Source organism: Clytia hemisphaerica, unplaced genomic scaffold (assembly GCF_902728285.1).
Source record: "Clytia hemisphaerica strain Z4C2 unplaced genomic scaffold, Clytia hemisphaerica genome assembly, whole genome shotgun sequence".
Classification (NCBI taxonomy): Eukaryota; Metazoa; Cnidaria; class Hydrozoa; order Leptothecata; family Clytiidae; genus Clytia; species Clytia hemisphaerica.
Window position 1 is genome coordinate 1,754,407 of NW_027103598.1, and position 25,854 is coordinate 1,780,260.

Below are 25,854 nucleotides of genomic sequence, written 5' to 3' on the forward strand. Positions count from 1 at the left end.
TATAGAAAAACTAAGCACTCATATCCATTTTAACAAAGGCCTTAAAGGTCAGACTAATTTTGTATAGAATTTCAACTTTATAAATTCTTTCAGTTTTTTTGTTATGTTTTTTTTATTTCAGATGTTGGATTAATATTTAGAATTCAGGATTTTATATTATAATTATGATGTTTTTCTTAGGCAACTTTATTGATGTTAATATAATGCATGTATTCTTTCTATCTCTAGTCTATAATTTGAATTCATTAGGTCAAGAAAAACTAGCACAGCAGAACTGAAATTTTGAGTAGAATAATTAAGAAAAATTCTTGTTTGTATTATATTTTATTTTTCCATTTTTTAGCATGCAAAAATATATACAAATCTAAAGCGAAAAGTAAAATAAAAAACCAAAATGGCTGACGAATCAGCTCAAAAACGGCAATGGGAGTATAAAGAGGTAAGATTTTCATATTTACATTAATTACATCTAATTGTCTATTTCCAACATGTTTGATCATTCTGATTTTCCTTTGATTTTGCCTTGTTTGTGACTGGTGCTTTGACACTATAGAGAACAGGAACATGCTACAGTACACAAATGCTAAAAAAATTGTTATTCTATTTGAAAGATAACTGTTCTATGTAGGATAGTATTTGCAGTTTTAATTATTCTTTTCGTTTTTCTAGAATTCCAATCTTGTATTGCAAGCTGATCTTAGTCTCATTGAGAGGCGTGATCGTGATGAAGCTACTGGTGAAGTCTTATCACTTCAAGGTCACCTGAGTAGTATGAAAATGGGAGACAAGTATTTACGAGCACGCCCACCAAGTCTCATTGAGCAAGAAGAGAAAAAAGCCAAGTAAGTCAAAGTTAATTAACTTCCTAATTTTGTTGTTTGTTTTCATTGAGATTTTCTGGGTTACACTCTTGGAAAAGGTTAAGAGCTTTAATACAAAAGGGACAGTACAGTACTCTCCTTTAGCACCCAAAAATGGATGCTTTCATAGATTGTTTCAATTAGAAGGTAAGTTTCTTCCCACTATCTATTGAACTTATCTCGGAATTTGGTTTTGCTGATTTGCAACTTTTCTTTATCAAAGGAAACCAAAGCTCTCTGAAAGGGAAGCAGATTCAAACTATGGCAAAATGAAGAGCTCGACCCTGTTGTCTGACAAAATGGAAGATATGGCTGGTTTGTTTTATCGTCCAAAAACCACAGAAACACGCCAAACATATGAAGTACTTTTGAGTTTCATCCAAGCTGCTATTGGTGACCAGGTATAATTAATGACCTTTTGAGAGTGTATTTTATCTAATCTAGAGTTCTTCTGAAAAGTTTCAGTAAAATTGTATTAATTGAGTACAAGGATACAAAACATGCCAGCTTCTCTTTTATCTCTCTATCCAATTTTAGCCAAGAGATATCTTATGTGGTGCTGCTGACGAAGTTTTAATTTGTTTGAAAGATGACCGAATGAAGGTGAGACAATTCAAAGATAAATATAATAGAATTATGTTTGCCAGCCAATGGTATCCATGATTAACAGACAAAACTTTAATTTTTTAAGATCTTCTTTTTGTATCGAAATAAAGTATGTCCATTAAAAAAGAAACCTAACTTGTTATCTCAATGAGTTTAGAATGATTAAAATAATTTTGAATTTCTTTATTTTGATAAAAGCCAATAAATTCTCTGTGTAATTTAAAAAATATTTTGAAAAAAGGATTTGAGTAATTAGGTCAAAGAAATTTGTATATGTTATGAAGATATTTATCGATACAAAATCTGTACAAAATCTGTACAAATCATCTTTCTTGCCGGACACACTGCAGCCCTCGAATTTCAAGTGGAAGTAAGCTGGCACGTAAGTCAAAGTTTTGCCAACCTAGCAGGACCAAGGGTTGTTTCTAGGTTGGCAATGCCGATCTGAGCTTTATTGTAGGTCAGCAAAGTTGTTTATAAAGGCTACGGAAATATTTTTATTTATTTAAAAGCTACAATGTTTGGTTTAAAGGTCGAATGCCAACCTGAAATTCTAGGGCTGCACTGTACTTCATTCTTTAACTTACTTGAAATTAGTGTTCATCTTTACCAACAGGACAAAGAAAGGAAGAAAGAAATTTCAAGTTTACTTGGCTCGATGGCAGAGGAGAGATATGCTCTGTTGGTGAATCTCGGGAAGAAAATCACTGATTACTCTATTGACAAAGATGCTATTGGCGATGGTGATAATTTTTTTGACAAGTTTATAACAAAACATACAATTCATTTTAACTCCCTTTTTAGATTTAGTACAACTTTCTCATTTCAAATCTATTAAAAAAACCCTGATTTTAAGTACTTATTTTACTATTTATTTATTCAACTTTTGCAGAAGATGGGATCGATGAAAATTATGGTGTTGCTGTTCAATTTGATGAAGATGAAGAAGAGGTATTGTTTTAACTGTGCTATATTGAAGAAACATTAAACTAAAGACCTTCATAGACTTCAGTCTACTTCTGGCTGAACTATTTCTTTTGATGATTTTTGATGAAGCTGAGCCAAGTATGAAATCACCAAAATTTAAAACAAAAAAACTACTCATAACAGCTTAAAATAAGAATATCATATCGGTTAGAAAACCAACATTAAAAAGCATTATTTCCATTGATGATACAATTTTTATGGCTTCCAAAACAGCTGAGCCGAGGGGAATGTCAACTTGTCCATCAACTACTATTTTGAAGCATACTACTTAAACTTTACTGTTTGCAGGAAAAAGATGTTCGAGAAGTTCATGATGAGTCAGATGATGAGGATAATGAAGGTGTAGAAGCTGATGCCGGTGGTACTCTCCATGGAGGAGTATGTCCTTTTATAAAATCTTTTTCAGCGAAGAATTTGAATTGCTTCCCTACTATTTCTCAACCTATTAAAAGGAAAATAGATCTTGGCAGACACAGACAGATATGATATGTATCGAATTTTCATTACAAACTGAATACCTTTACCTACAAATACCTTAAAAGCTGTTTAAGATGATTCATTTGCAGTTCATTTAAGTTTTTTCAAACATTAAAATCTATACTAAATCGATTCAAAGCTTGGAGGCAATATGATTAATCAAAAATGGTTATTCATTTTTAGCTTGATGATGAAGAAGGGGGCTTCAAAAAGACAAGTGATGTTTTGCATCCACGTCAAGTTGATGCTTACTGGTTACAGAGAGAACTCAATAAATTTTATAATGATCCTGAAGTTTCCAGATCGAAATCTGAAGAGGTTCTAGAAGTCTTAAAGGTTAGTGTGGATAACCTTTTTATATTACATTCTTTCATTTAAGTCTTGGCCTGCAAATCAGAAATGTACCCTTCTTGAAAATTTAATGAATCCTTCTTAGCCTTTGTCACGTGCAAAGAGAGATCTCGCTATCCACCCCTCCATTCAAACTGCTCATCAAATTCGAAAAATGACTGCTTATGAATTTATTTTCATAATTTTATTTATTAACTTCAATCATTTTAACTTTATTTTATTTAATACTTGTAGACTGCTTCTGATGAACGTGACTTGGAAAACAAGATGGTTTTGTTGCTTGGCCATGACAAGTTCTCCATCATCAAAATAATTAGGAAAAATAGAAAAATGAGTAAGTTTGTAATTCTTGTTTTACAATGTTTGTTCAAATATATTCAACAAATCAAACTCTTGGTTTAACCTCGGCCTAATCGGCGAATCGATCGTTGATTTTTCAAATAAAAAATCCATCAAAATAATATTCGTTTTTCTTTCTAACTTTCAGTTCTATACTGTACGCTGTTGGCAACGGTTGAAACTGTCAAAGAACGAAAGAACTTGGAGAGCGTCATGCGCAGTGACCCTGAGCTGAATGAAATTCTTAGTCAGTTGGTTGAACAAAGCTCTGAAGATTTAGTGCATGTAAGTATTGGTATTATTAAAGATTCACTGATGAATTATTTTGTCTGAAGCTCCTTTAAAGTTGTAGTGTGCAAGCTGAGAAGTTACAGAATTTTAGAAATGTGAAATTCTTAACTTTGAGATAATATATTCTATTTAACAGGCTGAACAACAGAGGAAAGCAGCTGCAAGAAAATCCAAGATTGATGCAGATTTGAATGCTTTGGAAGGTGACGAAAAGATGGTAAGAATTTGGCGAAACTCTGAATTCCCTACAGGTCATTTTTTATAGCCAAATACCTTGATTTCTTGAGATTCTTTATAATCACTGTTTTAACTTTTTCTGTATATTGTGTATGATAAATAAAAACTGGACTCGATCAAGGCTCGAAATAACGATGCTGGACAAATTAACAATTAGGAATTGGTTTGGTTATTGACCAAATCAGATATGGACATGTATGAATCAAAAATGTTAGATGCTTAACCTTAATTTCAAGTCCTCTCTAATCAAAAATTACATTATTCTATTAACCAGAGTCGATATGCGCGAAAGATGCTTGATTTGGAGGATTTGTCTTTCAAAGATGGTAGCCATTTGATGGCCAACAAGAAGTGTCAACTTCCTGATGGTTCTTTTCGTAAACAAAGGAAAGGTTATGAAGAAGTTCATGTACCAGCATTGAAACCAAAACCCATGAAAGACGATGAGGTGAGTAAGAAGCTGTATGATTTATATATTAAATAGATCTGCTCATCTTTTTGTTGTCGTGGGGGGGGGGGGGATGACAGATTAGACTGATTCGGTTGGTCTATGGATCTATAAAGCCCGGATGGCGTGCTTTGACTGAAAAGTGTGCCGTGGTTCGTTAGGAAATCCTACCTAATTCACGTGACATTACAATAGAATTTCGGTGCTTGACCAATCAGAAGCTCCATGGACTTTGGGAAACAATAGCAACAATCTTTTTTGTAATACTCACTTTTTTAGCTTAAAGCAATCCATCTAGCTCTTCGGGCTTTACAGAAATATGTGGTAGCATTTAAGAACAAACATATAGGTTGAATAGATTGAATATTTTATTATCCTGATGATGTCGATCTAGCCTTATGCTACCTTTTTGGAATCAGTAAAATGCTCCATTACCTTCCTAACTGTAGAACAGTCTGCAGCAGTCAAACTATTTTCAGTGTTACGTCTTGTCCATTATAGACCACTTGTCCAGTGGAAATTTTCCGAATTGGATTTCTGACTTGATAATATACGGAAAAGATTAGAATTTTAGTGAAATTGGTGCATAAATCACATCCAAAACACATCCCGTCCAACTTCATTCCATACATTACATTCGTAGCACTTTTTCTTCGTTCTAGAATTATGTCATGATTAACGATCTACCAAAATACGCTCAAGCAGCATTTGAGGGATACGAGAAATTGAACCGTATTCAAAGTAGACTTTGTGAATCCGCTCTAAAATCGGACGAAAATGTTTTGTTGTGTGCTCCAACTGGTGCTGGTAAAACCAACGTTGCTGTGCTGACCATTTTACGCGAGATTAGTAAACATATCAACTTGGATGGTACGATCAACACCAGTGAATTCAAAGTCATCTATATTGCACCCATGCGATCGTTGGTACAAGAAATGGTCCAGAATTTTGGAAAGGTTTGTAATCATTCTCCTAGTTCTTATTCTAGCTAAAGCTCGATTCTATTTAACAGAAATATCAGGAATGGGGTTTCGAAACTATGTAAACCCGTAACATTTCAAGGTCATGAAGTCCAATAGCATCAATTTTAAATGGGTATTCATTATTTTAAATGTTGAATTGCAATTACCTAAGGGTTGTAGCGAATGAATATTTTTCCTGCTTTATATATTTGTTTGAAGTCATATACTTATACTTTTATGCTTAGCGATTACAATCTTACGGTTTGAACGTGTCAGAGTTGACGGGAGACCATCAGTTAAGTAAAGAACAGATCGACGCCACACAAGTCATCGTGTGCACACCTGAAAAATGGGATATCATCACTCGTAAAGCTGGCGACCGCACCTACACTCAATTGGTGCGTCTCATCATTATCGATGAAATCCATTTGCTGCATGATAATCGTGGACCTGTCCTTGAAGCCATCATCGCCAGAACTATCAGACAAATTGAAAGCACTCAAGAACCAGTACGACTTGTTGGTCTCAGTGCAACTCTACCCAATTACGAAGACGTTGCAGCTTTCATGAGAGTCAACGTGGATAAAGGGTTGTTTTTCTTCGACAACAGTTTCAGGCCTGTACCCTTGGAACAACAGTATGTTGGCGTCACTGAAAAGAAAGCTATCAAAAGATTCCAGGCGAGGGTCCTTTTTATTTCATCCACTTTAGTCTTTCTTGAATGTAAATATTCATTCATTTTCAATCAAGGGGAGAGTCAGTGGAAAAGTCTTTAAAGACAAAAACTTCGTTTAATTATTATATAGATAAACACTTACGTTATTCGGAAAAACAATTTGAATCAATACAGTGCGATCCATCCTTCGCAAGCAAAGAACCTCTTTAATTTTCAAATAATTCCAAGCGTAATAATTCAGGAAAAAAACCACTGAGAGTATTCCGAAGACTACATGTTACATTTCTAAGTTACAGAGAAGTCTCGTTAACTCGAATTTCCTTAACTTGAACAAATTCGCGTTCCCGTGCGTATTCGAGTTATTGAGACTCCACTGTATTTAAAATTTTTCAGTGATGATAGTTTCTAATTATTTTCCTGTAGGTCATGAACGAAGTGGTTTACGACAAGACGATCGAGAAAGCCGGCAAATCACAAGTCTTGGTCTTTGTACATTCGCGTAAAGAAACTGGCAAGACTGCGCGTGCTTTGCGAGACACATGTTTGGAGAGAGATACTCTTGGACAATTCTTGAGAGAAGAATCTGCCAGTATGGAAATTCTCAGGTAGAATATCCAGAAATTCGAAATTTCTGTTTCTGAACTGTTTTTCAATCGTTCAACAATAAGGGAATTCATGATATGCACCATTGCAGTGTCCTCCACGGACCCAACAGCTAATTGGTCGAAAGTAACGTATTGATTGCTTTTACGTCCTATACAACCAATCAGCTGTTGGGTCCATGATGTAATGTCAGAAGACATTGCGATGGTGCATATCGCGACTTTTGTTTTTTTTCTTAAGTACTGTATATTTAACTGAAGCTATCTATTTTCCGGTACTGTCTTCGAATATCAAATAAAGGGGATTAGCTTGGTTTGCTATACCCTTCTTGTTCAAGTTTTCAACATGTTATTCAATCACTAGTGTCTTAGTGATGATCACAAGGGCATTTTTCACATTTGATTTTAATATGATATTTCATCGCAATTTGTGTCCTTCAGAACTGAAGCCGAGCAGGTGAAAAATTTGGAATTAAAAGATTTGTTACCATATGGTTTCGCTATTCACCATGCTGGTATGTCGAGAGTGGATCGTGCACTGGTTGAAGACTTGTTTGCTGATAAACATGTCCAAGTGTTGGTTTCTACAGCTACATTGGCTTGGGGTGTCAATCTTCCTGCGCACACTGTTATCATCAAAGGAACACAGGTACGAAATTCTCACAAAATTTTAGCCTCGTCATAGTTCTTGGAAACATAACTACCGGGCGACCCACGAAAAAGTATAAGAGTTTGGAGGGTAACTGTGTCCGAAAAAATTGAATTTAAACTAAATTCTCTTTTCGTGGTAAAGAGGAAAGGCAAACTTAAATTTTGATGTATCATTTTTTAATTTTGGAAAAGTAGTTATCGACATATGGAGGTATAAAGTCAAAAGTCATTATAAAAAACAGTCAAAAAACGTCAAAAAAGACAGTTGGTAGAACCTAAGCATAGACTGCTTTTGACGTCAAATTTTTGGAACCTTTTTATTTAACTTAACTACATGTTTTTTATAAGAACATCAGCATTTTCTGAGTATTTTTGTCCATTGTCCTTTAAAATCGGGTGTTTCAGAGTCCACAAAGCCTTAAGATGTTTGTAACTTATTCTTAACATCTTCGCCATCGAAGCCTTATGTTTGTTCTTATAAAAAAACCGTGTTTAATCAGTGCCTAATGCAAATCAAAATTTAAGACGTTAAAGTGAATTTTTAAATTTAGGAAGCAAATTAATAAACTTTACAACTGATTTCAAAGCCTTAGATTGTTCAAAGTAATAGAGAGTTCTTTTACGCCAGGTGAGTGTTATTCGGCTGATAGGCTTTGTGTGTAATTGACATCAGTATCACACTGTTTCTTAATTTCTCCATAGATCTACAGTCCTGAGAAGGGAAAATGGGTCGAGCTTGGTGCTTTGGACATTCTACAAATGTTTGGTCGTGCAGGTCGTCCACAGTACGATACCAAAGGTGAAGGGATCTTAATCACCAATCACAGCGAACTCCAGTACTATTTATCATTGCTCAATCAACAGTTACCCGTCGAAAGCCAAATGATCGGCCACTTAGCAGACAACTTGAACGCCGAAATTGTACAAGGTAAGTCAACCAGAAGGTGCTTTAAACACACCCAAGTTCTATATCGGGCGACACCAATTATTTATAAAATCTAAGCTTGGATTCGGGTTAAGATCCGATTTGTTTATTGGCCAACGGGAAATTTCAGAGAAAAGGCTTCGTTTATTGAGATTATGCCCCACTATTTGAAAATTTAAAAATTAAAAATCGGTCGACAAAATCTATACCAAGCATAACGTTAACAGTTATCTTGGGAACCAACGCCCGACTGGAAGGACCTGAATTTTAATGGTAAAGTAGCTCAAATCAAATAACCTCTTTCGTTGGTGGCGATTGACTTAAGCTGAATTCCACCTTTTGGAAGTAATTTCTCAAGAAATCTTACTAAAATGACATGCTATATCGGAAGCCAAATTCGCCGGTGTATAGAACGCTGCTGAATACTACTACTCAAATTTTACTTTATTACTGGATCTTTACAAATATTTTTTCATCCATCTCAGGTACAATCCATAACGTGAAAGACGCTTGCACTTGGCTCGGTTACACCTATCTGTACGTACGTATGCTGAGAAATCCAACATTGTACGGCGTCAGTCATGACGATCTGGAACACGACAAACTGTTAGAGCAACGTCGCATGGATTTGATACATACTGCAGCTACGGTACTCGATAAAAACCAACTGGTCAAGTATGATCGAAAAACAGGTCTTCTACAGGTGAGAACCCTCATCAAGAAGAATCATTCTTGTTTTATGCCTATTTCCTTCATGATTTGAACTTTTAAATTTTCTTCTAGGTCGTAAGCAAAGTTTTATTTGTGTCTGTACTCGAATATATATATATATAATTTTTGGATATATTTCTAGACGACAGAACTTGGTCGCATCGCAAGTCATTATTACATCACCCACGATTCAATGGCAACATACAACAAACTCTTGAAACCAACGCTCAGTGAGATCGAGTTGTTCCGAGTTTTCTCACTCTCTTCCGAATTCAAATACATCAATGTGAGGGAAGAAGAAAAAATGGAATTACAACAGCTCATTGAACGAGTACCCATCCCCGTCAAAGAGAGCATTGAAGAGCCGAGCGCTAAAATTAATGTTCTTCTTCAAGCCTACATCAGCCAGTTGAAACTGGAAGGATTCGCTCTAACCGCTGATATGGTGTACGTCACGCAGTCAGCCGGTAGACTCATGAGAGCGATATTCGAGATTGTCTTACATCGTGGCTGGGCACAGCTGACCGATCGTGCGCTCAATTTGTGTAAAATGGTCGATAAACGTATGTGGCTATCCATGACCCCGCTGCGGCAGTTTAAGAAGATGCCATTGGAAGTCACCAAGAAGCTAGAGAAGAAAGATTTCCCTTGGGAGCGTTTGTATGATCTTGGACACAACGAGATTGGAGAGCTTATCCATGCCCCGAAAATGGGTAAAGTCATTCACAAGTTTGTACACCAGTTCCCTAAAGTCGAGTTGGTAACTCACATCCAACCCATCACTCGTGCTACACTCAGTGTCGAGTTGACCATTACGCCTGATTTTCAATGGGACGAAAAGATTCATGGTAATTCTCAAGCATTCTGGGTATTCGTTGAAGATGTCGACGGTGAAAATATCCTTCATCAAGAATATTTTCTCCTCAAAGCTAAATACGCTGCCGATGAGCACGTTGTCAAGTTTTTCGTTCCCGTGTTCGAGCCTCTACCTCCACAGTACTTCATCCGGGTCGTTTCCGACCGTTGGTTACACGCCGAAACGCAATTACCTGTGTCATTCCGCCATCTATTCTTACCGGAGAAGAACGCACCGCCCACAGAATTATTGGACTTGCAACCGTTGCCTGTCTCCGCCCTAAGGAATCCCGATTTCGAAGCTTTGTATCAAGACAAGTTTCCTTATTTCAACCCAATCCAAACGCAAGGTAACTATTTAAACAATTTTTTTAAGATACTGAAATCTTTACGAGAGAAACTAAACAGCAACTTTGACTGGAACCACAAACTTTAAAAAGTCTAAATTATATGTACAAGGAAAAATCTTATCTGTAAAAGAAATTCGTTGTAACTGTACTTTAAGGATGTACTTTAATCATCTAACATATTCCCTGCTATTTGCTCCCACAGAAATTTCAACAATAGAAGGAACAATTTTTCCCTTTCCTGCCTGCGCGAGCACACATTATGAGGAATTCTTATACTTTGCTAGCGCACCCCTTTCTATATCATATAAAAGAATATCTTTTAACTGTATTTTATTGTTTATATTTCCTCCCTTTAGTGTTCAATGCACTGTACAGTTCAGACGACAACATTTTCATTGGAGCACCTACGGGAAGCGGGAAAACAATTTGTGCTGAGTTTGCAATCCTACATCTGTTACTACAACACCACGATGCTCGTTGTGTTTATGTCACACCCTTACAATCGTTAGCTGAACAGGTATTTTAATGTCACTCCACCCTCCGCGCTCCGTCCTGCAAAATATTCGAGGGTACTCTTATGTGCCAAATAAACGGGGGGGTTGGAAAAAATTTTCAAATCAAATAAACGGGGGGGACTTAATTACCGGGGGGGTTGGAAAATGGAGTTTTAAAAACCCTAAAAAGGGTCAAAATAGACTAAATTTAGGCTTTTTAGAGTAAAACAAGAAATTTTCCTTTTGGGAGCTGGGAATTTTTTCAAAAATTAATAAACGGGGGGGGGTCCTAATAACGTCCGGGGGGGTTGGAAAAAAATCAAAAAATTAACAAGCGGGGGGCCCCCCGTTTATTTGGCACCTAAGAGTAGAGTAGGAGTAACGCCGTCTTTGTTTCCTATTTTGATAATATAATGATTCTTTATGTTTTTGATGTTCTTGACAACCAGAAAGGGAAGGAACGAGGTTAAGTTAATAAAGGGGACTCTCTCTAATTCGAAGATCTATTATTCGAATCTTTCTATGATTCACTATAGTTCAACTAGTTCATGGTCCCGTCAATGAGAAAACAGTATAATCAAAATCTCTCCGTAATACGAATTAATTAGCCTTCCCATCGGGTTCGAATCACCGAAAGCCAAAACTGAAAAGTACCTTTGCCGTAGTAAAGAATTTTAACATTATCTACTATTGGGCTATTCCAGAAATAGTCACCCTATGTTGAGGATGTGTGACGTCCAGGGTGGTCTGGAAAGCAAAAAATCCAGGATAGCCTGGTTTTTCGAGGGTGAAAATTAGTTAGTAAAATGAGGTGAATATCCAAGGTGGTCAGTAAAATGAGGTTGAAAATCAAGGATGGTCAGTAAAATGAGGTCAGAAATCCAGGGTGTTCTTGAAAAAAAATGAAAACTCAACAGTTTATTAATTTTACAGGTGTTTACAGACTGGCGTAGTAAGTTTGGAATCATGCTTGGCAAAAACGTCGTTTTACTAACGGGCGAGACGAGTGCTGACTTGAAACTCCTTGCTAAAGGGAACATCATTATTTCAACACCAGACAAATGGGATGTCTTATCCAGACGTTGGAAGCAACGTAAAAATGTGCAGAACGTGAATTTGTTTATTTTGGACGAAGCACATTTAATTGGTGGTGAGAACGGGGTATGTTTTCAAAGGAATTTTTTGCCAATATCGGGTGACCCAAAAAACTGAGACTGAAACACCGAGGTCGAGTTCTTTTTTAATCTCCTGGTACAGTTGACGCTCTCATATTCGACATTCTATTATTCGATCCGCTCCATTATTCGATAATATTTAAAGTCACCGTCAATAAGAAACACTCATAAACGACGCTCTACTGTTCGATACACTCCCTTCTTTAATGGAAACTCAATTCCCCTTGAAAATCGAATTAGAGAGCGTCAACTGTATTTTAAAAGTTTGAAAATCTGTCAAAGCTCGTGAAAGGGATTGTCCTGAATCCAATAAAGGATTCTTAAAAACAACATATTTATGTCTAATTCAGTATATTCAGTATTTGATAAGGATCTGTTTTTTTATTAATCCCGAGAAATTTAGCAAATTTTGACTCATTTGAGTACTTTTAATTAAAATGACACTAAATGGTCTTTCTCTCTCAACTCTATAGACTGGAGTAATTTGTAATCCGTTTAATACAGTAATATATGCGATCATATTTATGGGATAACATCAGTACTTGTAAAAGCTACTATTTGTATCTTCCATTATTTTTTGCTTATTTCCAACTATGTTTAAAAAAATGCAAAATTGTAATCTTCTTTTCATTTTAGCCTGTCATGGAAGTGATCTGTTCACGTATGCGGTACATCTCTTCACAAATCGAAAAGACTATTCGTATAGTAGCCTTGAGTTCATCTCTAGCAAACGCCAAAGATGTCGCCCAATGGTTGGGCGTTAGCACCAACAACATTTTTAATTTCCACCCTAACGTACGCCCAGTACCTTTAGAGTTACACATACAGGTGAATTGAAGATTCTTTCTGACTTTTTGTTTCGTTTGAAAGTTCTGAACGTTGTCAAACCTTAGAAACGAACCCTCCCTCTCGCAAGTAGAACTATAACAGGGTGTCTACGGGACCTTGAAAACCTTGAAAACCTTGAAAATTATCAATTTTCTTGAAAAATTGTTAAAGACCTTGAAAAACGATTTTTATTCAATATCATGAATAGGAAGTATCGTAACCCTTTTCAGAATAAGGCAGTGGCTAGAGTAAAGGTAGCTTTTTTTGAAAAAATTTGCCTGCGGCGCTACAAAGTTACCTTTACAATGATGGGTTAAAGTCATTGCATTAAGGGGAATCGGACTAAAAGTTTTTAATTTCCTAAGGGGGTCTGAATTTTCAAATGTATTTGCTAAGTGAGGATACCCAGGCTTTCAAAATCGGTGCAGCTCTTGAGCAGTGAAAAGGTACCCTTACAGTGCATTTTACCGAACGTTTCTGACCCTTACAGTGTAGTTTGTTTTGATTTCATATCTTATTTGTTGAAGCCGTCCAAAAATAAGCCTGAGATGTTGACATAATGTGCAAAACAATTCAAAATGGGTGCAAATCAAAACTATACCCTTAAGAGCGGCACATGCAGAGGTTGGGCCATATGAGTGCCCTCCCCCCCCCCGGGTGGATATCTATTGAGGAAGTGGTCTTCCTACCTTAGGGGGGGTCTTCCTGCATCAAATATATCAAATGACGCAGGGGGGGGGGTCGGTAGTAAAATCTCAGACATATATGAGTAGTAAAAGGATTTTTACGAATTTTGACATACCACCAGCCAGACTCTTGGAAGAGGTATTTTACTACCCTGGTATTAAAAGTTTTTTGGACAATTTGTCATAAAGACCACCTATTTTTTGGTTGCTTTTCGGACTGATTTTACAAAAAAAGCTAAAAAATGATTATTTCTGTGACACATTTTTTACTTTGTGCAAAAATTAATGTTTTGCCCTTAGAATTGAAGTCTTTTTTATATTGACAAAAAATCTCGAGAATTTTTTGTTTGCAGCAAACAACTTTCCAACAGAAAATTTTTTCAAGTTATAAAAATTTTCAGATTTTTTCAGAAAAGTCATCCAAAAAATTAAAAGAATTACAAAAATAGCTAAAATTTGCTAATTTTACCAGTTTTAACTACCCAGGTAGTAAAATTTTTTCAACATTTAACACATAGATACCACCCATTTTAGTATTTAACTACCCTGGGTAATAAATTTTTTTTTCGATTTTTCGTCACACCACCACCGTAGTAAACGTCATTATGTCTGAGATTTTACTACCGACCCCCCCCCCCCCTGAATGACGAGGTTTCCAGTGCAACTAACAAATGAGAAATATAATTTCTATGGCACTAATTGCTCTACAACCGGGGGAGGCACTCAAAATAAAAGATCTATCATATGTGGCTCTAAAGGGTCCTTTTTCCAAGCTTGTCAAAGTGCACTGTAAGGGTCAAAATGAAAAAAGACAAGAAAAAGTGCACTCAAAAGGTGTAAAATTTGGTAAATTTGACCATATTTTGTCTTAAATGGTCAATGATTTTCAAGAAAATGCACCATAAGGGTAGATTTTTCCCCAAATTTTCTCAAATTTGGCTAAATATTTTCTGCACTGTATGGGTTTGACTTTAAAGGCCTTATTTCTGGCCTCGCCTACGGTTTGTAAGTCTATAAGTTATTTCTGATTTCTATTTGCCTCCGAATATTTGTTCTCACAATGTATATTTTAGTATCTTATAAATCTTATCTGAGAGTTGTGCCAACTGATTATCAAAAACCTTGAAAAGTACCAAAATTTTTGCCAAAAAAAACTTGAAAAAAACTATTAGAAATGACCAAAAAAACCTCAAAACTTGAAAATGCGGAAAAAAAATTTGTAGACACCCTGTATTAATACACTAAAACATTGACGTCATTGATGTCATTAATTAATGTAGTTATTAAGGGTCCTAAGGTTTACTCCTCTACAACATGCTTTTTTATAAGAAAGATGTTTTTTATTCAAAAAAAAGCAATCTGAAATATTTTATCTTTAGCACAATTCTGTTTGCATTCTTACCATCTTCTCTCTGTTGTTGAAGAGCCCATACCACACCCACTAAAATCTACGTCATACTAAATTATAATTTGACGATGGTGAGGGGGTGACGTAAGACGTTTTGTGCTGTGACAACGGGCATTCTAGGATGATCCGTTGATAAATAGTCCCTTAATTCCTTTGCCCCATTTTTTGCACCATAGGGTTTCAATATCACTCATGCTGGATCCAGACTAATCGCCATGGTGAAACCAGCCTACAAAGCAATCTGCAGATTATCACCAAGGAAACCGGTCATCGTTTTCGTTCCGTCCCGTAAACAAAGCAAAATCACCGCACTCGACCTTTTATCCTTTTGTGGAGCTGAAAATCAACCTCAAAGGTAGGTACTAAGATCGAGGTCCAGTTTAACGTTATGTTCGTTGTAGAAACACAATCCAAAATTTTAGCGACGGTACACTTAACAACGGTAAAAAGACCAACTCTCGGGGTAGCTTTAACTTGTTAGGCGGTCAGTCTCAGAACCTTTATTTGTTGTCTACCGCATTCGTGCACATCAAAAAATTATTTTTGCCGGTATGCGTGTCAAAACTAGTGGAGAAATCCGGTAAGTAAACCAAGAATGTTGAGTGAGAAAGTTTACCCATCCTACGGTACAGGAACCCCGTCTATCGTCACGGGTTATCATAACTATTTACCTCACTATTGACACACGAAGTTAAGTGGTATTTTGTCTTTTATCTATGATTTAGGTTCCTGCATTGTACAGAAGAAGATTTACAACCTCATTTGAAGAGAATCTCCGAGAAAACTTTGAAAGAAACACTGACATACGGTGTTGGATACCTACACGAAGGTCTCACTGACATGGAAATCAAAGTGGTCGAGCAACTTTTCTCCTCGGGTGCAGTTCAGGTAACATTTATTTAAGAGCCCCCACCCCCAGCGGTAACTCTGAACACGATATCACGCAATTTTTTGTCTTCAATCACGATCACGAAATCAGCAAAAAAAATGGCTAATCACGCATCCCTTTGAAAAAGCCCAAATCAAGTATCACGGCTCAATAATTTTTCAAATCTCAATCACGTTTTGATCTCTTATCACGCAATCACGAAAAAAAAAGTTCCCCAATCAAGTAATCACGCTACAAAAAGTCCCTATTACGTCATCACACAAACCGCTTAGGGGCCTCATTTAACGGTCAAGCCACGTGCTTCTTTTGCTCTTCACTTTTTTGGTTATGGGGCTGTGCGGTGTTAGACGTTTCCTCTGCACAATTTATCCTAAAATGTGTACTTCTGAAAATGATTCAAGATCAGTCAAGATACAGAAAATAGAATAATACTTAAAGACAGATCTCCTTAATTCGAATCTCTATTATTGAAAATCTTATTTGTAATTCGAACTAAATCATGGGTCCCCGCAGCTGGAAAGTCATCTAAAATGATTTCCGCATTTCAAATTTTTTCTATAATTTGAGAAAAATTCTTGGTCATGAATATCAAAATATGAAAATCAAATTATAGAGAGTCAACAGTAGGTAGATCGGGTAATCATGTTGAAAAGGATTACAGAACTATCATCTGCGCATTCTATCGAATACTCGCATAAGTAAAATTAGTGCCCTTTGTCCACTATATATTGTCAGTACGTGCTGGTACGTGTACACTTTTTCGACGAGACGCCCAACGTATTTCGTTTGTTCTCTTTTTTGACAAATCCCATTTCGTTGATTTTAAGGTGATGGTTGTTTCTCGCAACTTATGTTGGACAGTCAGCACGCATGCGCAACTCGTGATTATTATGGACACCCTTTTCTACGAGGGGAAAATTCACACTTACATGGACTATCCTGTCACAGACGTCCTACAAATGATCGGTCGCGCAAATCGCCCGCTCATCGATGATACGGGCAAAGCGGTCATCCTATGCTTGTCCTCAAAGAAAGAATTCTACAAGAAGTTTTTATACGAGCCACTACCGATCGAATCACATTTAGACCATTGTTTGCACGATCATTTCAATGCTGAAGTGGTCACCAAAACCATCGCCAATAAACAGGATGCGGTTGATTACCTTACATGGACTTTCCTCTACCGACGAATGACCCAAAACCCCAACTATTACAACTTACAAGGTAACCTTTTCTCTCAACATTGCGGACAGTTTTAATGTACTTTTTCTTTCAAGAATAAAAGAGTCATTTTGGGACTATGAGGAGCTAGAAGCTACACATGTCGCCTCTGTGTATGTAAATACCCCATTTTGTTAGTCTATGAAATGCTACCCTGTTGACAGTACACACTTGTTACAGAAAAATGGTATAAGTAGCGCCCAAAACTCGAAAGATTAACTTAGAAGAGTTCGTAGTGGAGGTTCTCGACTATAAAAACACACGCAGTATCCATTTTCTTCTCAGACTCGATTGAGAAAAGGACAAAAAGATGGAATATTTAACGAAAGTACATTTCCATATGGTTACTGTTCAATTGGATAAGACTTTGATAGAACGTCTCCTAAATTCTCTCTCTCTCTTTCTCTCTCTGTCTTTTTTTAGGTGTATCACATCGCCACTTGTCGGATCACATGTCTGAATTGGTTGAGAATACACTCTCCGACCTGGAACAGTCTAAGGTAACAAAGCTTTTTATTTTATCAAAAATATAACTACAACCTGCAAATCTAAAAATCCCACCTTTTCATCAAAATGTAGTCTTTTGGTTGTACTAGAATCTTTAATCCTCAGATATTATAATTTTATCGTCTTAGAGTTTCTGAACTTTGACCATTTTATATGGTCATTGTCGGCTAGTATATGGTATTGAAGATTTATTTTGTTTTGCAGCTTTGGTTATAGATACTCTAGATGTGTATTTTTTCAGCCCATAGCAGCTGAACTTCTCATTCCATAATTACATCTAAGATGCATATCGGGTCTCCACTTTGATAAGCTTCCCAACTTTATCTGGAACTTCACCGCCGCTAGGCTTCTTTTTTATAGATAGAGATTCTAACAAGTTATAATTGTTCTTTCCAGTGTGTTTCCATTGAAGATGAGATGAACGTGTCACCATTGAACTTGGGAATGATCGCCGCTTATTATTACATTAACTACACCACCATCGGTATGAATCAAATGAATTTTTTTGTCAATTTTTTTGAAGGTCTTGCATTTTATTTGTGTTTCATGCATATTTATGATAAAGTTCTGCATTGATGACACTTTAACTTTTGAATGGAGTTATTGACGATGATACATTCAGTATTCATACTGTCTGAGCTGAACTCTCAAACGAATTTATTGTCAAAATTTTGGAGGTCTTGCATTTTATTTGTGTTTCATGCATATTTATGATAAAGTTCTGCATTGATGACACTTTAACTTTTGAATGGAGTTATTGACGATGATACATTCAGTATTCATACTGTCTGAGCTGAACTCTCAAATGAATTTATTGTCAAAATTTTGGAGGTCTTGCATTTTATTGTGTTTTCATGCATATTTATGATAAAGTTCTGCATTGATGACACTTTAACTTTTGAATGGAGTTATTGACGATGATACATTCAGTATTCATACTGTCTGAGCTGAACTCTCAAACGAATTTATTGTCAAAATTTTGGAGGTCTTGCATTTTATTTGTGTTTCATGCATATTTATGATAAAGTTCTGCATTGATGACACTTTAACTTTTGAATGGAGTTATTGACGATGATACATTCAGTATTCATACTGTCTGAGTTGAACTTTCAAATGAATTAATTGTCAAAATTTTGGAGGTCTTACATTTTATTTGTGTTTCATGCATATTTATGATAAAGTTCTGCATTGATGACACTTTAACTTTTAAATGGAGTTATTGACGATGATACATTCAGTATTCATACTGTCTGAGTTGAACTTTCAAATGAATTTATTGTCAAAATTTTGGAGGTCTTGCATTTTATTTGTGTTTAATGCATATTTATGATAAAGTTCTGCATTGATGACACTTTAACTTTTGAATGGAGTTTATTGACGATGATACATTCAGTATTCATACTGTCTGAGCTGAACTTTCAAACGAATTTATTGTCAAAATTTTGGAGGTCTTGCATTTTATTTGTGTTTCATGCATATTTATGATAAAGTTCTGCATTGATGACACTTTAACTTTTGAATGGAGTTATTGACGATGATACATTCAGTATTCATACTGTCTGAGCTGAACTTTCAAACGAATTTATTGTCAAAATTTTGGAGGTCTTGCATTTTATTTGTGTTTCATGCATATTTATGATAAAGTTCTGCATTGATGACACTTTAACTTTTGAATGGAGTTATTGACGATGATACACACAGTATTCATACTGTCTGAGCAGAACTTTAAACGAATTTATTGTCAAAGTTTTGAAGGTCTTGCATTTTATATGTGTTTCATACATAATTGCGATAAAGTTCTGCATTGATGACACCTTAACTTTCAAATAGAGTTATTGACGATGATAATTTTACCAAAATTTGATTAGCTTTAAATGCATTCCAATGGCACCCTAACCTTACAATCAATTTTTTCCTTATTTCAATAGAATTGTTCAGCGTATCGCTCTCAGCGAAGACGAAGTTGAAGGGATTGATAGAAATCATCTCTTCCGCGTACGAATATGAAAACTTACCTATTCGACAACACGAAGATGTCATCCTCAAACAGGTTTGCTATTTTGGATGGGAAAGTACTACTGTTTTTTTCTTATGAAACTCAACGTTATAATCATGCCTAACCTTTTACAATGCTTCATTATAATGAGTTTTTGTATGACCTTATTCGTACAGACATGAATAGTTCTTCGGATGTTATTATTTTTAATTTTTTGAAACTTTCCCTGAGAAACCATCAAAAACAAGAAGGAAAGAAAGAAACCGAGTTGTTTCTCGCCAAAAGGCTTCTTGTAATTTCTAACTTGATTCAATTTTTCCATAATTTCAGCTTTCAAACCGTGTTCCGTACAAAGTTGCCAACGCCAAGTTCACCGACCCTCACGTCAAAACAAACCTGTTGATTCAAGCCCATTTATCGCGTATGCAACTCTCTGCTGAAATGCAATCCGATACCGAGTTTATCCTCGGAAAGGTAAGATCTTGAGCATATTCATGATATGCACCACTGCAATGTCTTCTGACATTGACATTGCATCACGGAACCAATAGCTCATTGGTTGTAAGTGACCGAAAATCAGTCAATACGTCACTTTCAACCAATCAGCTATTGGGTGGAATGGAAGAAATTGCAATGGTGCATATCATGAATAACTAACATAACATCACATGGTGTTTTGAGCATTCTGGTGACAACAACAGTCTATGCTCGCTTACCCAAGCTGTATTGATGAGACCTGGAAAGGACGAAACACGTGTCCGCGGATATATGTAATATCTTATGGCAAAGATAGTAGACTTAACCCTTCGTGTGCTCACGAGTGCTCACGAGTACCCATAGACAGAAAGTTTGGAAGATCTTTTAGAAAACAACTCAGGGACACGTTTTTGAACAAATAAACCATTTTTAATTATTTTATTTTCAAACAGGGACATTTCTGATGTTATGGCTTTACACAAATTAACGGATATTCTACCTGCAGACTTTTTTTGTTTAGCCTGTCTGTGCCTGTTGAACAAACCATCCATTTCACGTTTTTAATTTTTTGATTTCTGATGTTATGCTAATCAACCAATTTCTTTATGCTGCAAACTCTTCTGTCTAGCTTGTTTGTGCCTGTCTAACGAATTTTTTATTACATTTTATTAAATTTTCATTACCTCGTCCGTTACCTCATTTTTTCTTTCAGGCGATGCGTTTGATTCAAGCGTGTGTTGATGTACTGAGCAGCAACGGTTGGCTCTCTCCAGCTATTACGGCCATGGAGCTCGCGCAAATGGTCACACAAGCAATGTGGTCTAAAGACTCTTACCTGAAACAGATCCCACATTTCTCCACAGATATCGTCAAGCGATGTCAAGAGAAGGTATGTATTCTTTTAAGCTTGATTTACCTTAAATCAGTAAAATCTCCTTAACCTCGGACCTCTATAAATTAAATGATTCAAACAAATTTTCTTGTCTCTTCAGGTAATAAGCTCTTAGAGTAAGTCTCAAATTTTAAGTCGAATTTTGATAACTCGAACTTGTGTTTAATTGAGTTATGAAGATTCAAATGCTTAAGAATATTTTTGATACATATTTTCTTGTAGGAAGTTGAATCGGTGTTTGATATCATGGATTTGGAAGATGACATGCGCAATGAATTGCTCAGCCTTTCTGATCTACAAATGCAGGTATGTTCTGTTGTTTATTTCATGCCATCCAATTAGCGCTCTCTATAGTTTCGGTCCTTACTAAGGAAAATAATATTTCAAAGTAATAAACGTAATCAGGGTTGTCTTTTCATCATAGCCTTGCTCTCTGTGTACCTTTAATAAAAAAGACACAAAAACTCGAACAAAAACGATTTTACCTAATGCTCTAACTTTCTAGCTCCCTTTTTCGGCAACGATCCGACTTCCAATCAGAAGACTTTTGATTTCATCTTGTCTAAGCTTTTTGTCACGCGTTAGAATCCCCAGATTCCCCGAGATTCAGGGTCTATTTTTATAATTAGTAATGTTTTTCTCCAAGGATGTCGCGAAATTCTGTAATCGTTATCCAAACATCGACTTGTCTTACGAAGTTGCTGATAAAGATTCCCTATCCAGGTAATTTTGTTGATCGATTCTCGACAATAATTTGATGATAGTTTTGTATAAGACTTCATTGTTCTCAGTCTTGCGCTTTATCAATTTTGCTGCGAGAAAATATTTGCGCCATTTCCTTACCTAAGAAAGATATGAAAAGTCTAAACGTGAACCTTTTCCTAATTATCACACACACACACACATAACGAAATGTAATCCAATGCAAATAAATTTAACCCATTAATCTAACTCTGCGAGATGAAAGCTAAACACTACACTCGTCTAGTGGAATCTTCACCAAATTTAGTTCAGATCCATATGAATCGCAGTCAAATTAAACAAAAAAAATCGAGCTGACTTTCTCATTATTTTCTGATCTAGTGGACGACCTGTAGTGGTGAACGTCAACTTGGAACGTGAAGACGACCAGCCAGGACCTGTCATCGCACCATTCTTCCCGCAGAAACGTGAAGAGGGATGGTGGCTTGTCATTGGTGATCCCAAGAATAACAGGTATACAACTGTCTCCAGAATCGCCCATCTTAATTATTTATCGAATGCATCTTTTACGCGGGACAGTCATTACTTTCAAAGTATTTTTCTATACAATATGCGTCAAAATATATATTGAGAATGTTGGTTATTTCCTAGTTTTTCGAAATTTGAAGTTCGGGCGAAAAGTCGCTTTTGGGAGGGCTATTTGTTTTAAATGCAATCGAATTATTCAATTTGGGAGAGGTTTATAGACTTCCAGGCTATATTCTGAGCCTAAATGGACCATTCTTGAACTTTTGGTTCCTCAGATCCTTTATCCAGGACGTTTCACTCCGAACCCTGACTATTAAACAATCGAGGAAAACCTGGCCAGAATATTAACAAGCAATCAACCCGATTTTCGAATTGAAGTGTTTTAAAGAGATATCTTTTCGCTTTCTTTTTCAGTCTGATTTCTATCAAGCGATTGACACTCCAACAGAAAGCTAAAGTGAAATTAGACTTCATCGCACCGTCAAGTGGAAACCACGCGTACAATTTGTATTACATGAGTGATTGTTACATGGGCTGTGATCAAGAATATCCATTGAAAATCGCCGTTACTGAAGGAAACGATATGAGTGAAGACAGTGATGACAGTGATTAAACCCGAATCGGATTATCGGGTTTCATCGCAAGATGGGTAAAATGTATTCGGAGCATCTACGCTTTCTTCGGATAGAGTGCTTCATTTTCTTGACGATGAAGCATGTTTTTTTTGTATCGATTGTTGAAATACAACGAACTATATCCGTGTGAAATACAACGCTTTCTACTGAAAACATTTGATGCTGGAATAATTTTTAACAGATGATTTCATGCGAAAAACTGAATCCGTGAACATTTGATTATTTTGTTGGTTCACAAAACGGAACGTTTTTATATAATTTATATATAACTTGAAGCTATGCCATCATTTTTTAGACATTTTTACTTTTTCGTAATATTCATGATGATGATAAAGAAAAATAGATAAAGACAAATTACGTTGAGCTGTAAATTCATCCTCGTTATACCGTGTTATTTAATTTACTTATTCGAAGAATAAGCAATAATAAAAAATTACCTACTCGTGAAAAAGGCCCGAATTTCAAAGAGAGTGGTAAATTTTACGGTGTACTCATCCATCGCACCCTCTCAAGAAAAAAGTTGAATTTTTACAACATTTACTGCGTAGAAAAAAACAGTGACGTCCAATAGAAAAATGAAAATTGGTCGAAAAATTCTCAGTTCCCAAATTATCTTAATTCTAAAAAATGAATACTGTAGTATGAAAAATTTCCACCGGCAGAGCTGAGAAATATATTCTCCGAATTTTGCATCCTTTCGGAATTCATGCTCCTTCCCCTCTTGTAAATTCATTTTTTTAAAGTTTTTTGAATGACCCTTTTTATTTAACTTTTGTCATCAAAATTGAATTAATAAAAGAAAGCAACTTTCTGAACTTGTGTACATCTTTTATTTCTCTCTGAAATTTTGATGATGTTATGTTATAATGATTCCCAATTCAAAAAGCACGCCATAAACATAAAGACACCCCCTTCTCGCAGTCAGTTTTTCAGCCAGTGGGGATAAAAATAACAGACTGAAAGCTGATGGGGATTGATATTCTCATATTCTTTATGACTTGGGATTTAAAATTTATTTTAATTTTATTCAGTCAGAAAATTTAGTAAGAAGGGCTGGGAAAAATAGGACAATATTTGGCAATGAAATGAGGATTGATTTGATTGACTATTTTCAGTGGGGACAAAAATTGGAGTATGATTTCCCACCGGGGAAGATATTTTGACCGATTTTTCCAGTGGGAAGGGGTCCCAGTGGGTCTTGTGAGAAAGGGGGTGTATAAAGCGGAACCGAGAAGCGGATGATTTTCGAGACGCCACTCGTTCTTCGTGCTATGTAATAATTCCAATTTTTCCCGATTCTAACCCCGTTTTTGGGCAAGGGCAACATCAAAACAAAGATGGCGACCAAAATCAACACATTGAACGACCCTGCCGATTCCCCGGACTCCGGGGATTTTCTTGTTGCGTGTCCGGGGATTTTAACATTACTTTTTAGACTTACCCCGGACGCCCCGGACTGAACGCGCGGTCCGCGCGACGTACTTTAACGATCGCGCGGGCTCTTCTCAAGTTTTGAAAAGAGACCTTGGCGTGGTCAAACGCCGTAAGCGATAAGCTTATCAAAACTTATCACCCATATATTTAATAAGATAGGCCAATGTTAAACAGATCTTTCCGACAAGAAATCCGGCACGTGGAATTTCTTATCAAAATCGTCAAAATCAAATCAAGATGAGAGTAGAAATAAACAAGTCATGATAGATAGATAGATAGATATATATTTTACCAGGATTATAAGACTCCTAGGAAATATTTACATATGTAAAGTATAAGCAATAACTAAAGCATATACAATGTTTTTCTTTTTTGATAAAAACTAAAAGTACCATGAAAATGTGATATGAAAGAATTTGAAAGAAAGCAGATATTCCAGACCTTTGAACCTCACCCTCAACAGTGATGTCAACATCTCAAGGTAAGTTAATTTTTGTTCTTTTTTAATGCCTTTTCATCAGAGATCTCCTCACCCAAGTCCATGGAGAGTCCATTTTATATTCCCACCAGCCCAGCCATGGATATACCAATTTATAATTTAGTTTGTTTAGAGTTTGAAGTGAAAAGAGAAAGAAAATATCTTTTTTGTCTATCACTGATTCCAACTTTCCTAATCATTCCTATCTCCAAAAAAAGGGTTTTGGAATTTAGAAGAGGGATGTCAACACATGTCAACACATTATTAGACCAACTTAACAGTACTTTCTGGTATATACTTCCTCAGGCCAGACCCCCGCGCTCGATAGGATCGATCATCGGAACGGCTCGATGACGGATCGATATGTGATAGATGGATTACTTATCGATCCGGATAGGAGATCGATAGAGGATCGATACTCAAGATTTTTTTAAACTTATGATTAGTTATCGATCTATCATCGATCTATCATCGATCTTTTATCGATCTTATCGACCCTATCGACTCTTATCGAGTATATCGATTCGTCATCGATCGTTAATCGATTTATAATCGATGCATAATCGATTTATAATCGATTAACGATCGATGACGAATCGATATACTCGATTGAAATACTAGCTCGATAATGGATCAACGAAGGATCGATACTCAAGACTTTTTAATGGCTGAATCTTCCATCGATCTCCTATCCGGATCGATAAGTAATCCATCGATCACATATCGATCCATCATCGAGCCGTTCCGATGAACGACCCTGCCGATTCCCCGGACTCCGGGGATTTTCTTGTTGCGTGTCCGGGGATTTTAACATTACTTTTTAGACTTACCCCGGACGCCCCGGACTGAACGCGCGGTCCGCGCGACGTACTTTAACGATCGCGCGGGCTCTTCTCAAGTTTTGAAAAGAGACCTTGGCGTGGTCAAACGCCGTAAGCGATAAGCTTATCAAAACTTATCACCCATATATTTAATAAGATAGGCCAATGTTAAACAGATCTTTCCGACAAGAAATCCGGCACGTGGAATTTCTTATCAAAATCGTCAAAATCAAATCAAGATGAGAGTAGAAATAAACAAGTCATGATAGATAGATAGATAGATATATATTTTACCAGGATTATAAGACTCCTAGGAAATATTTACATATGTAAAGTATAAGCAATAACTAAAGCA

At 36.2% G+C, this 25,854-nt stretch overlaps 2 protein-coding genes across 3 annotated transcripts in view; both read left to right on the forward strand.

Moving 5' to 3' along the window:
* The first annotated feature begins 343 nt into the window (after positions 1 to 343).
* On the forward strand, positions 344 to 23,120 carry LOC136801950 (U5 small nuclear ribonucleoprotein 200 kDa helicase-like). Its single transcript, XM_067058647.1, has 34 exons — positions 344 to 439; positions 670 to 842; positions 1,084 to 1,261; positions 1,398 to 1,463; positions 2,083 to 2,209; positions 2,359 to 2,417; positions 2,742 to 2,831; positions 3,114 to 3,266; positions 3,516 to 3,615; positions 3,769 to 3,905; positions 4,048 to 4,128; positions 4,423 to 4,596; positions 5,259 to 5,552; positions 5,804 to 6,238; positions 6,658 to 6,839; positions 7,278 to 7,485; positions 8,190 to 8,415; positions 8,898 to 9,115; positions 9,266 to 10,328; positions 10,685 to 10,845; positions 11,756 to 11,983; positions 12,634 to 12,825; positions 15,096 to 15,274; positions 15,645 to 15,807; positions 16,636 to 17,032; positions 17,453 to 17,529; positions 17,933 to 18,020; positions 19,465 to 19,586; positions 19,863 to 20,006; positions 20,722 to 20,898; positions 21,124 to 21,207; positions 21,548 to 21,624; positions 21,985 to 22,116; positions 22,546 to 23,120. The coding sequence occupies exons 1-34, from the start codon at positions 395 to 397 to the stop codon at positions 22,742 to 22,744; spliced, it is 6,429 nt and encodes a 2,142-aa protein (XP_066914748.1). The 5' UTR covers positions 344 to 394; the 3' UTR covers positions 22,745 to 23,120.
* Positions 23,121 to 24,062: 942 nt separating this feature from the next.
* LOC136801951 (mediator of RNA polymerase II transcription subunit 24-like) overlaps positions 24,063 to 25,854 on the forward strand; it is a 34,153-nt gene continuing 32,361 nt past the window's right edge. The window contains exon 1 of one of the 2 annotated variants that reach the window (XM_067058649.1): positions 24,063 to 24,120. In XM_067058649.1, coding sequence (XP_066914750.1) covers positions 24,104 to 24,120 — 17 coding nt within the window. In that variant the 5' untranslated portion in view covers positions 24,063 to 24,103. Of the gene's footprint in view, positions 24,124 to 25,854 lie in introns of both variants that reach the window. The other variant, XM_067058648.1, reaches the window with a different exon arrangement.

What these genes read in the sequence shown, in the direction of transcription:
- LOC136801950 (XM_067058647.1), top strand. Translation starts at nt 395, where the DNA reads ATGGCTGACGAATCAGCTCAAAAACGGCAATGGGAGTATAAAGAG. An exon ending in GGCAATGGGAGTATAAAGAG is followed by an intron (nt 440 to 669) that starts GTAAGATTTTCA and finishes TCGTTTTTCTAG; the next exon opens with AATTCCAATCTTGTATTGCA. An exon ending in CCGACCTGGAACAGTCTAAG is followed by an intron (nt 17,530 to 17,932) that starts GTAACAAAGCTT and finishes TGTTCTTTCCAG; the next exon opens with TGTGTTTCCATTGAAGATGA.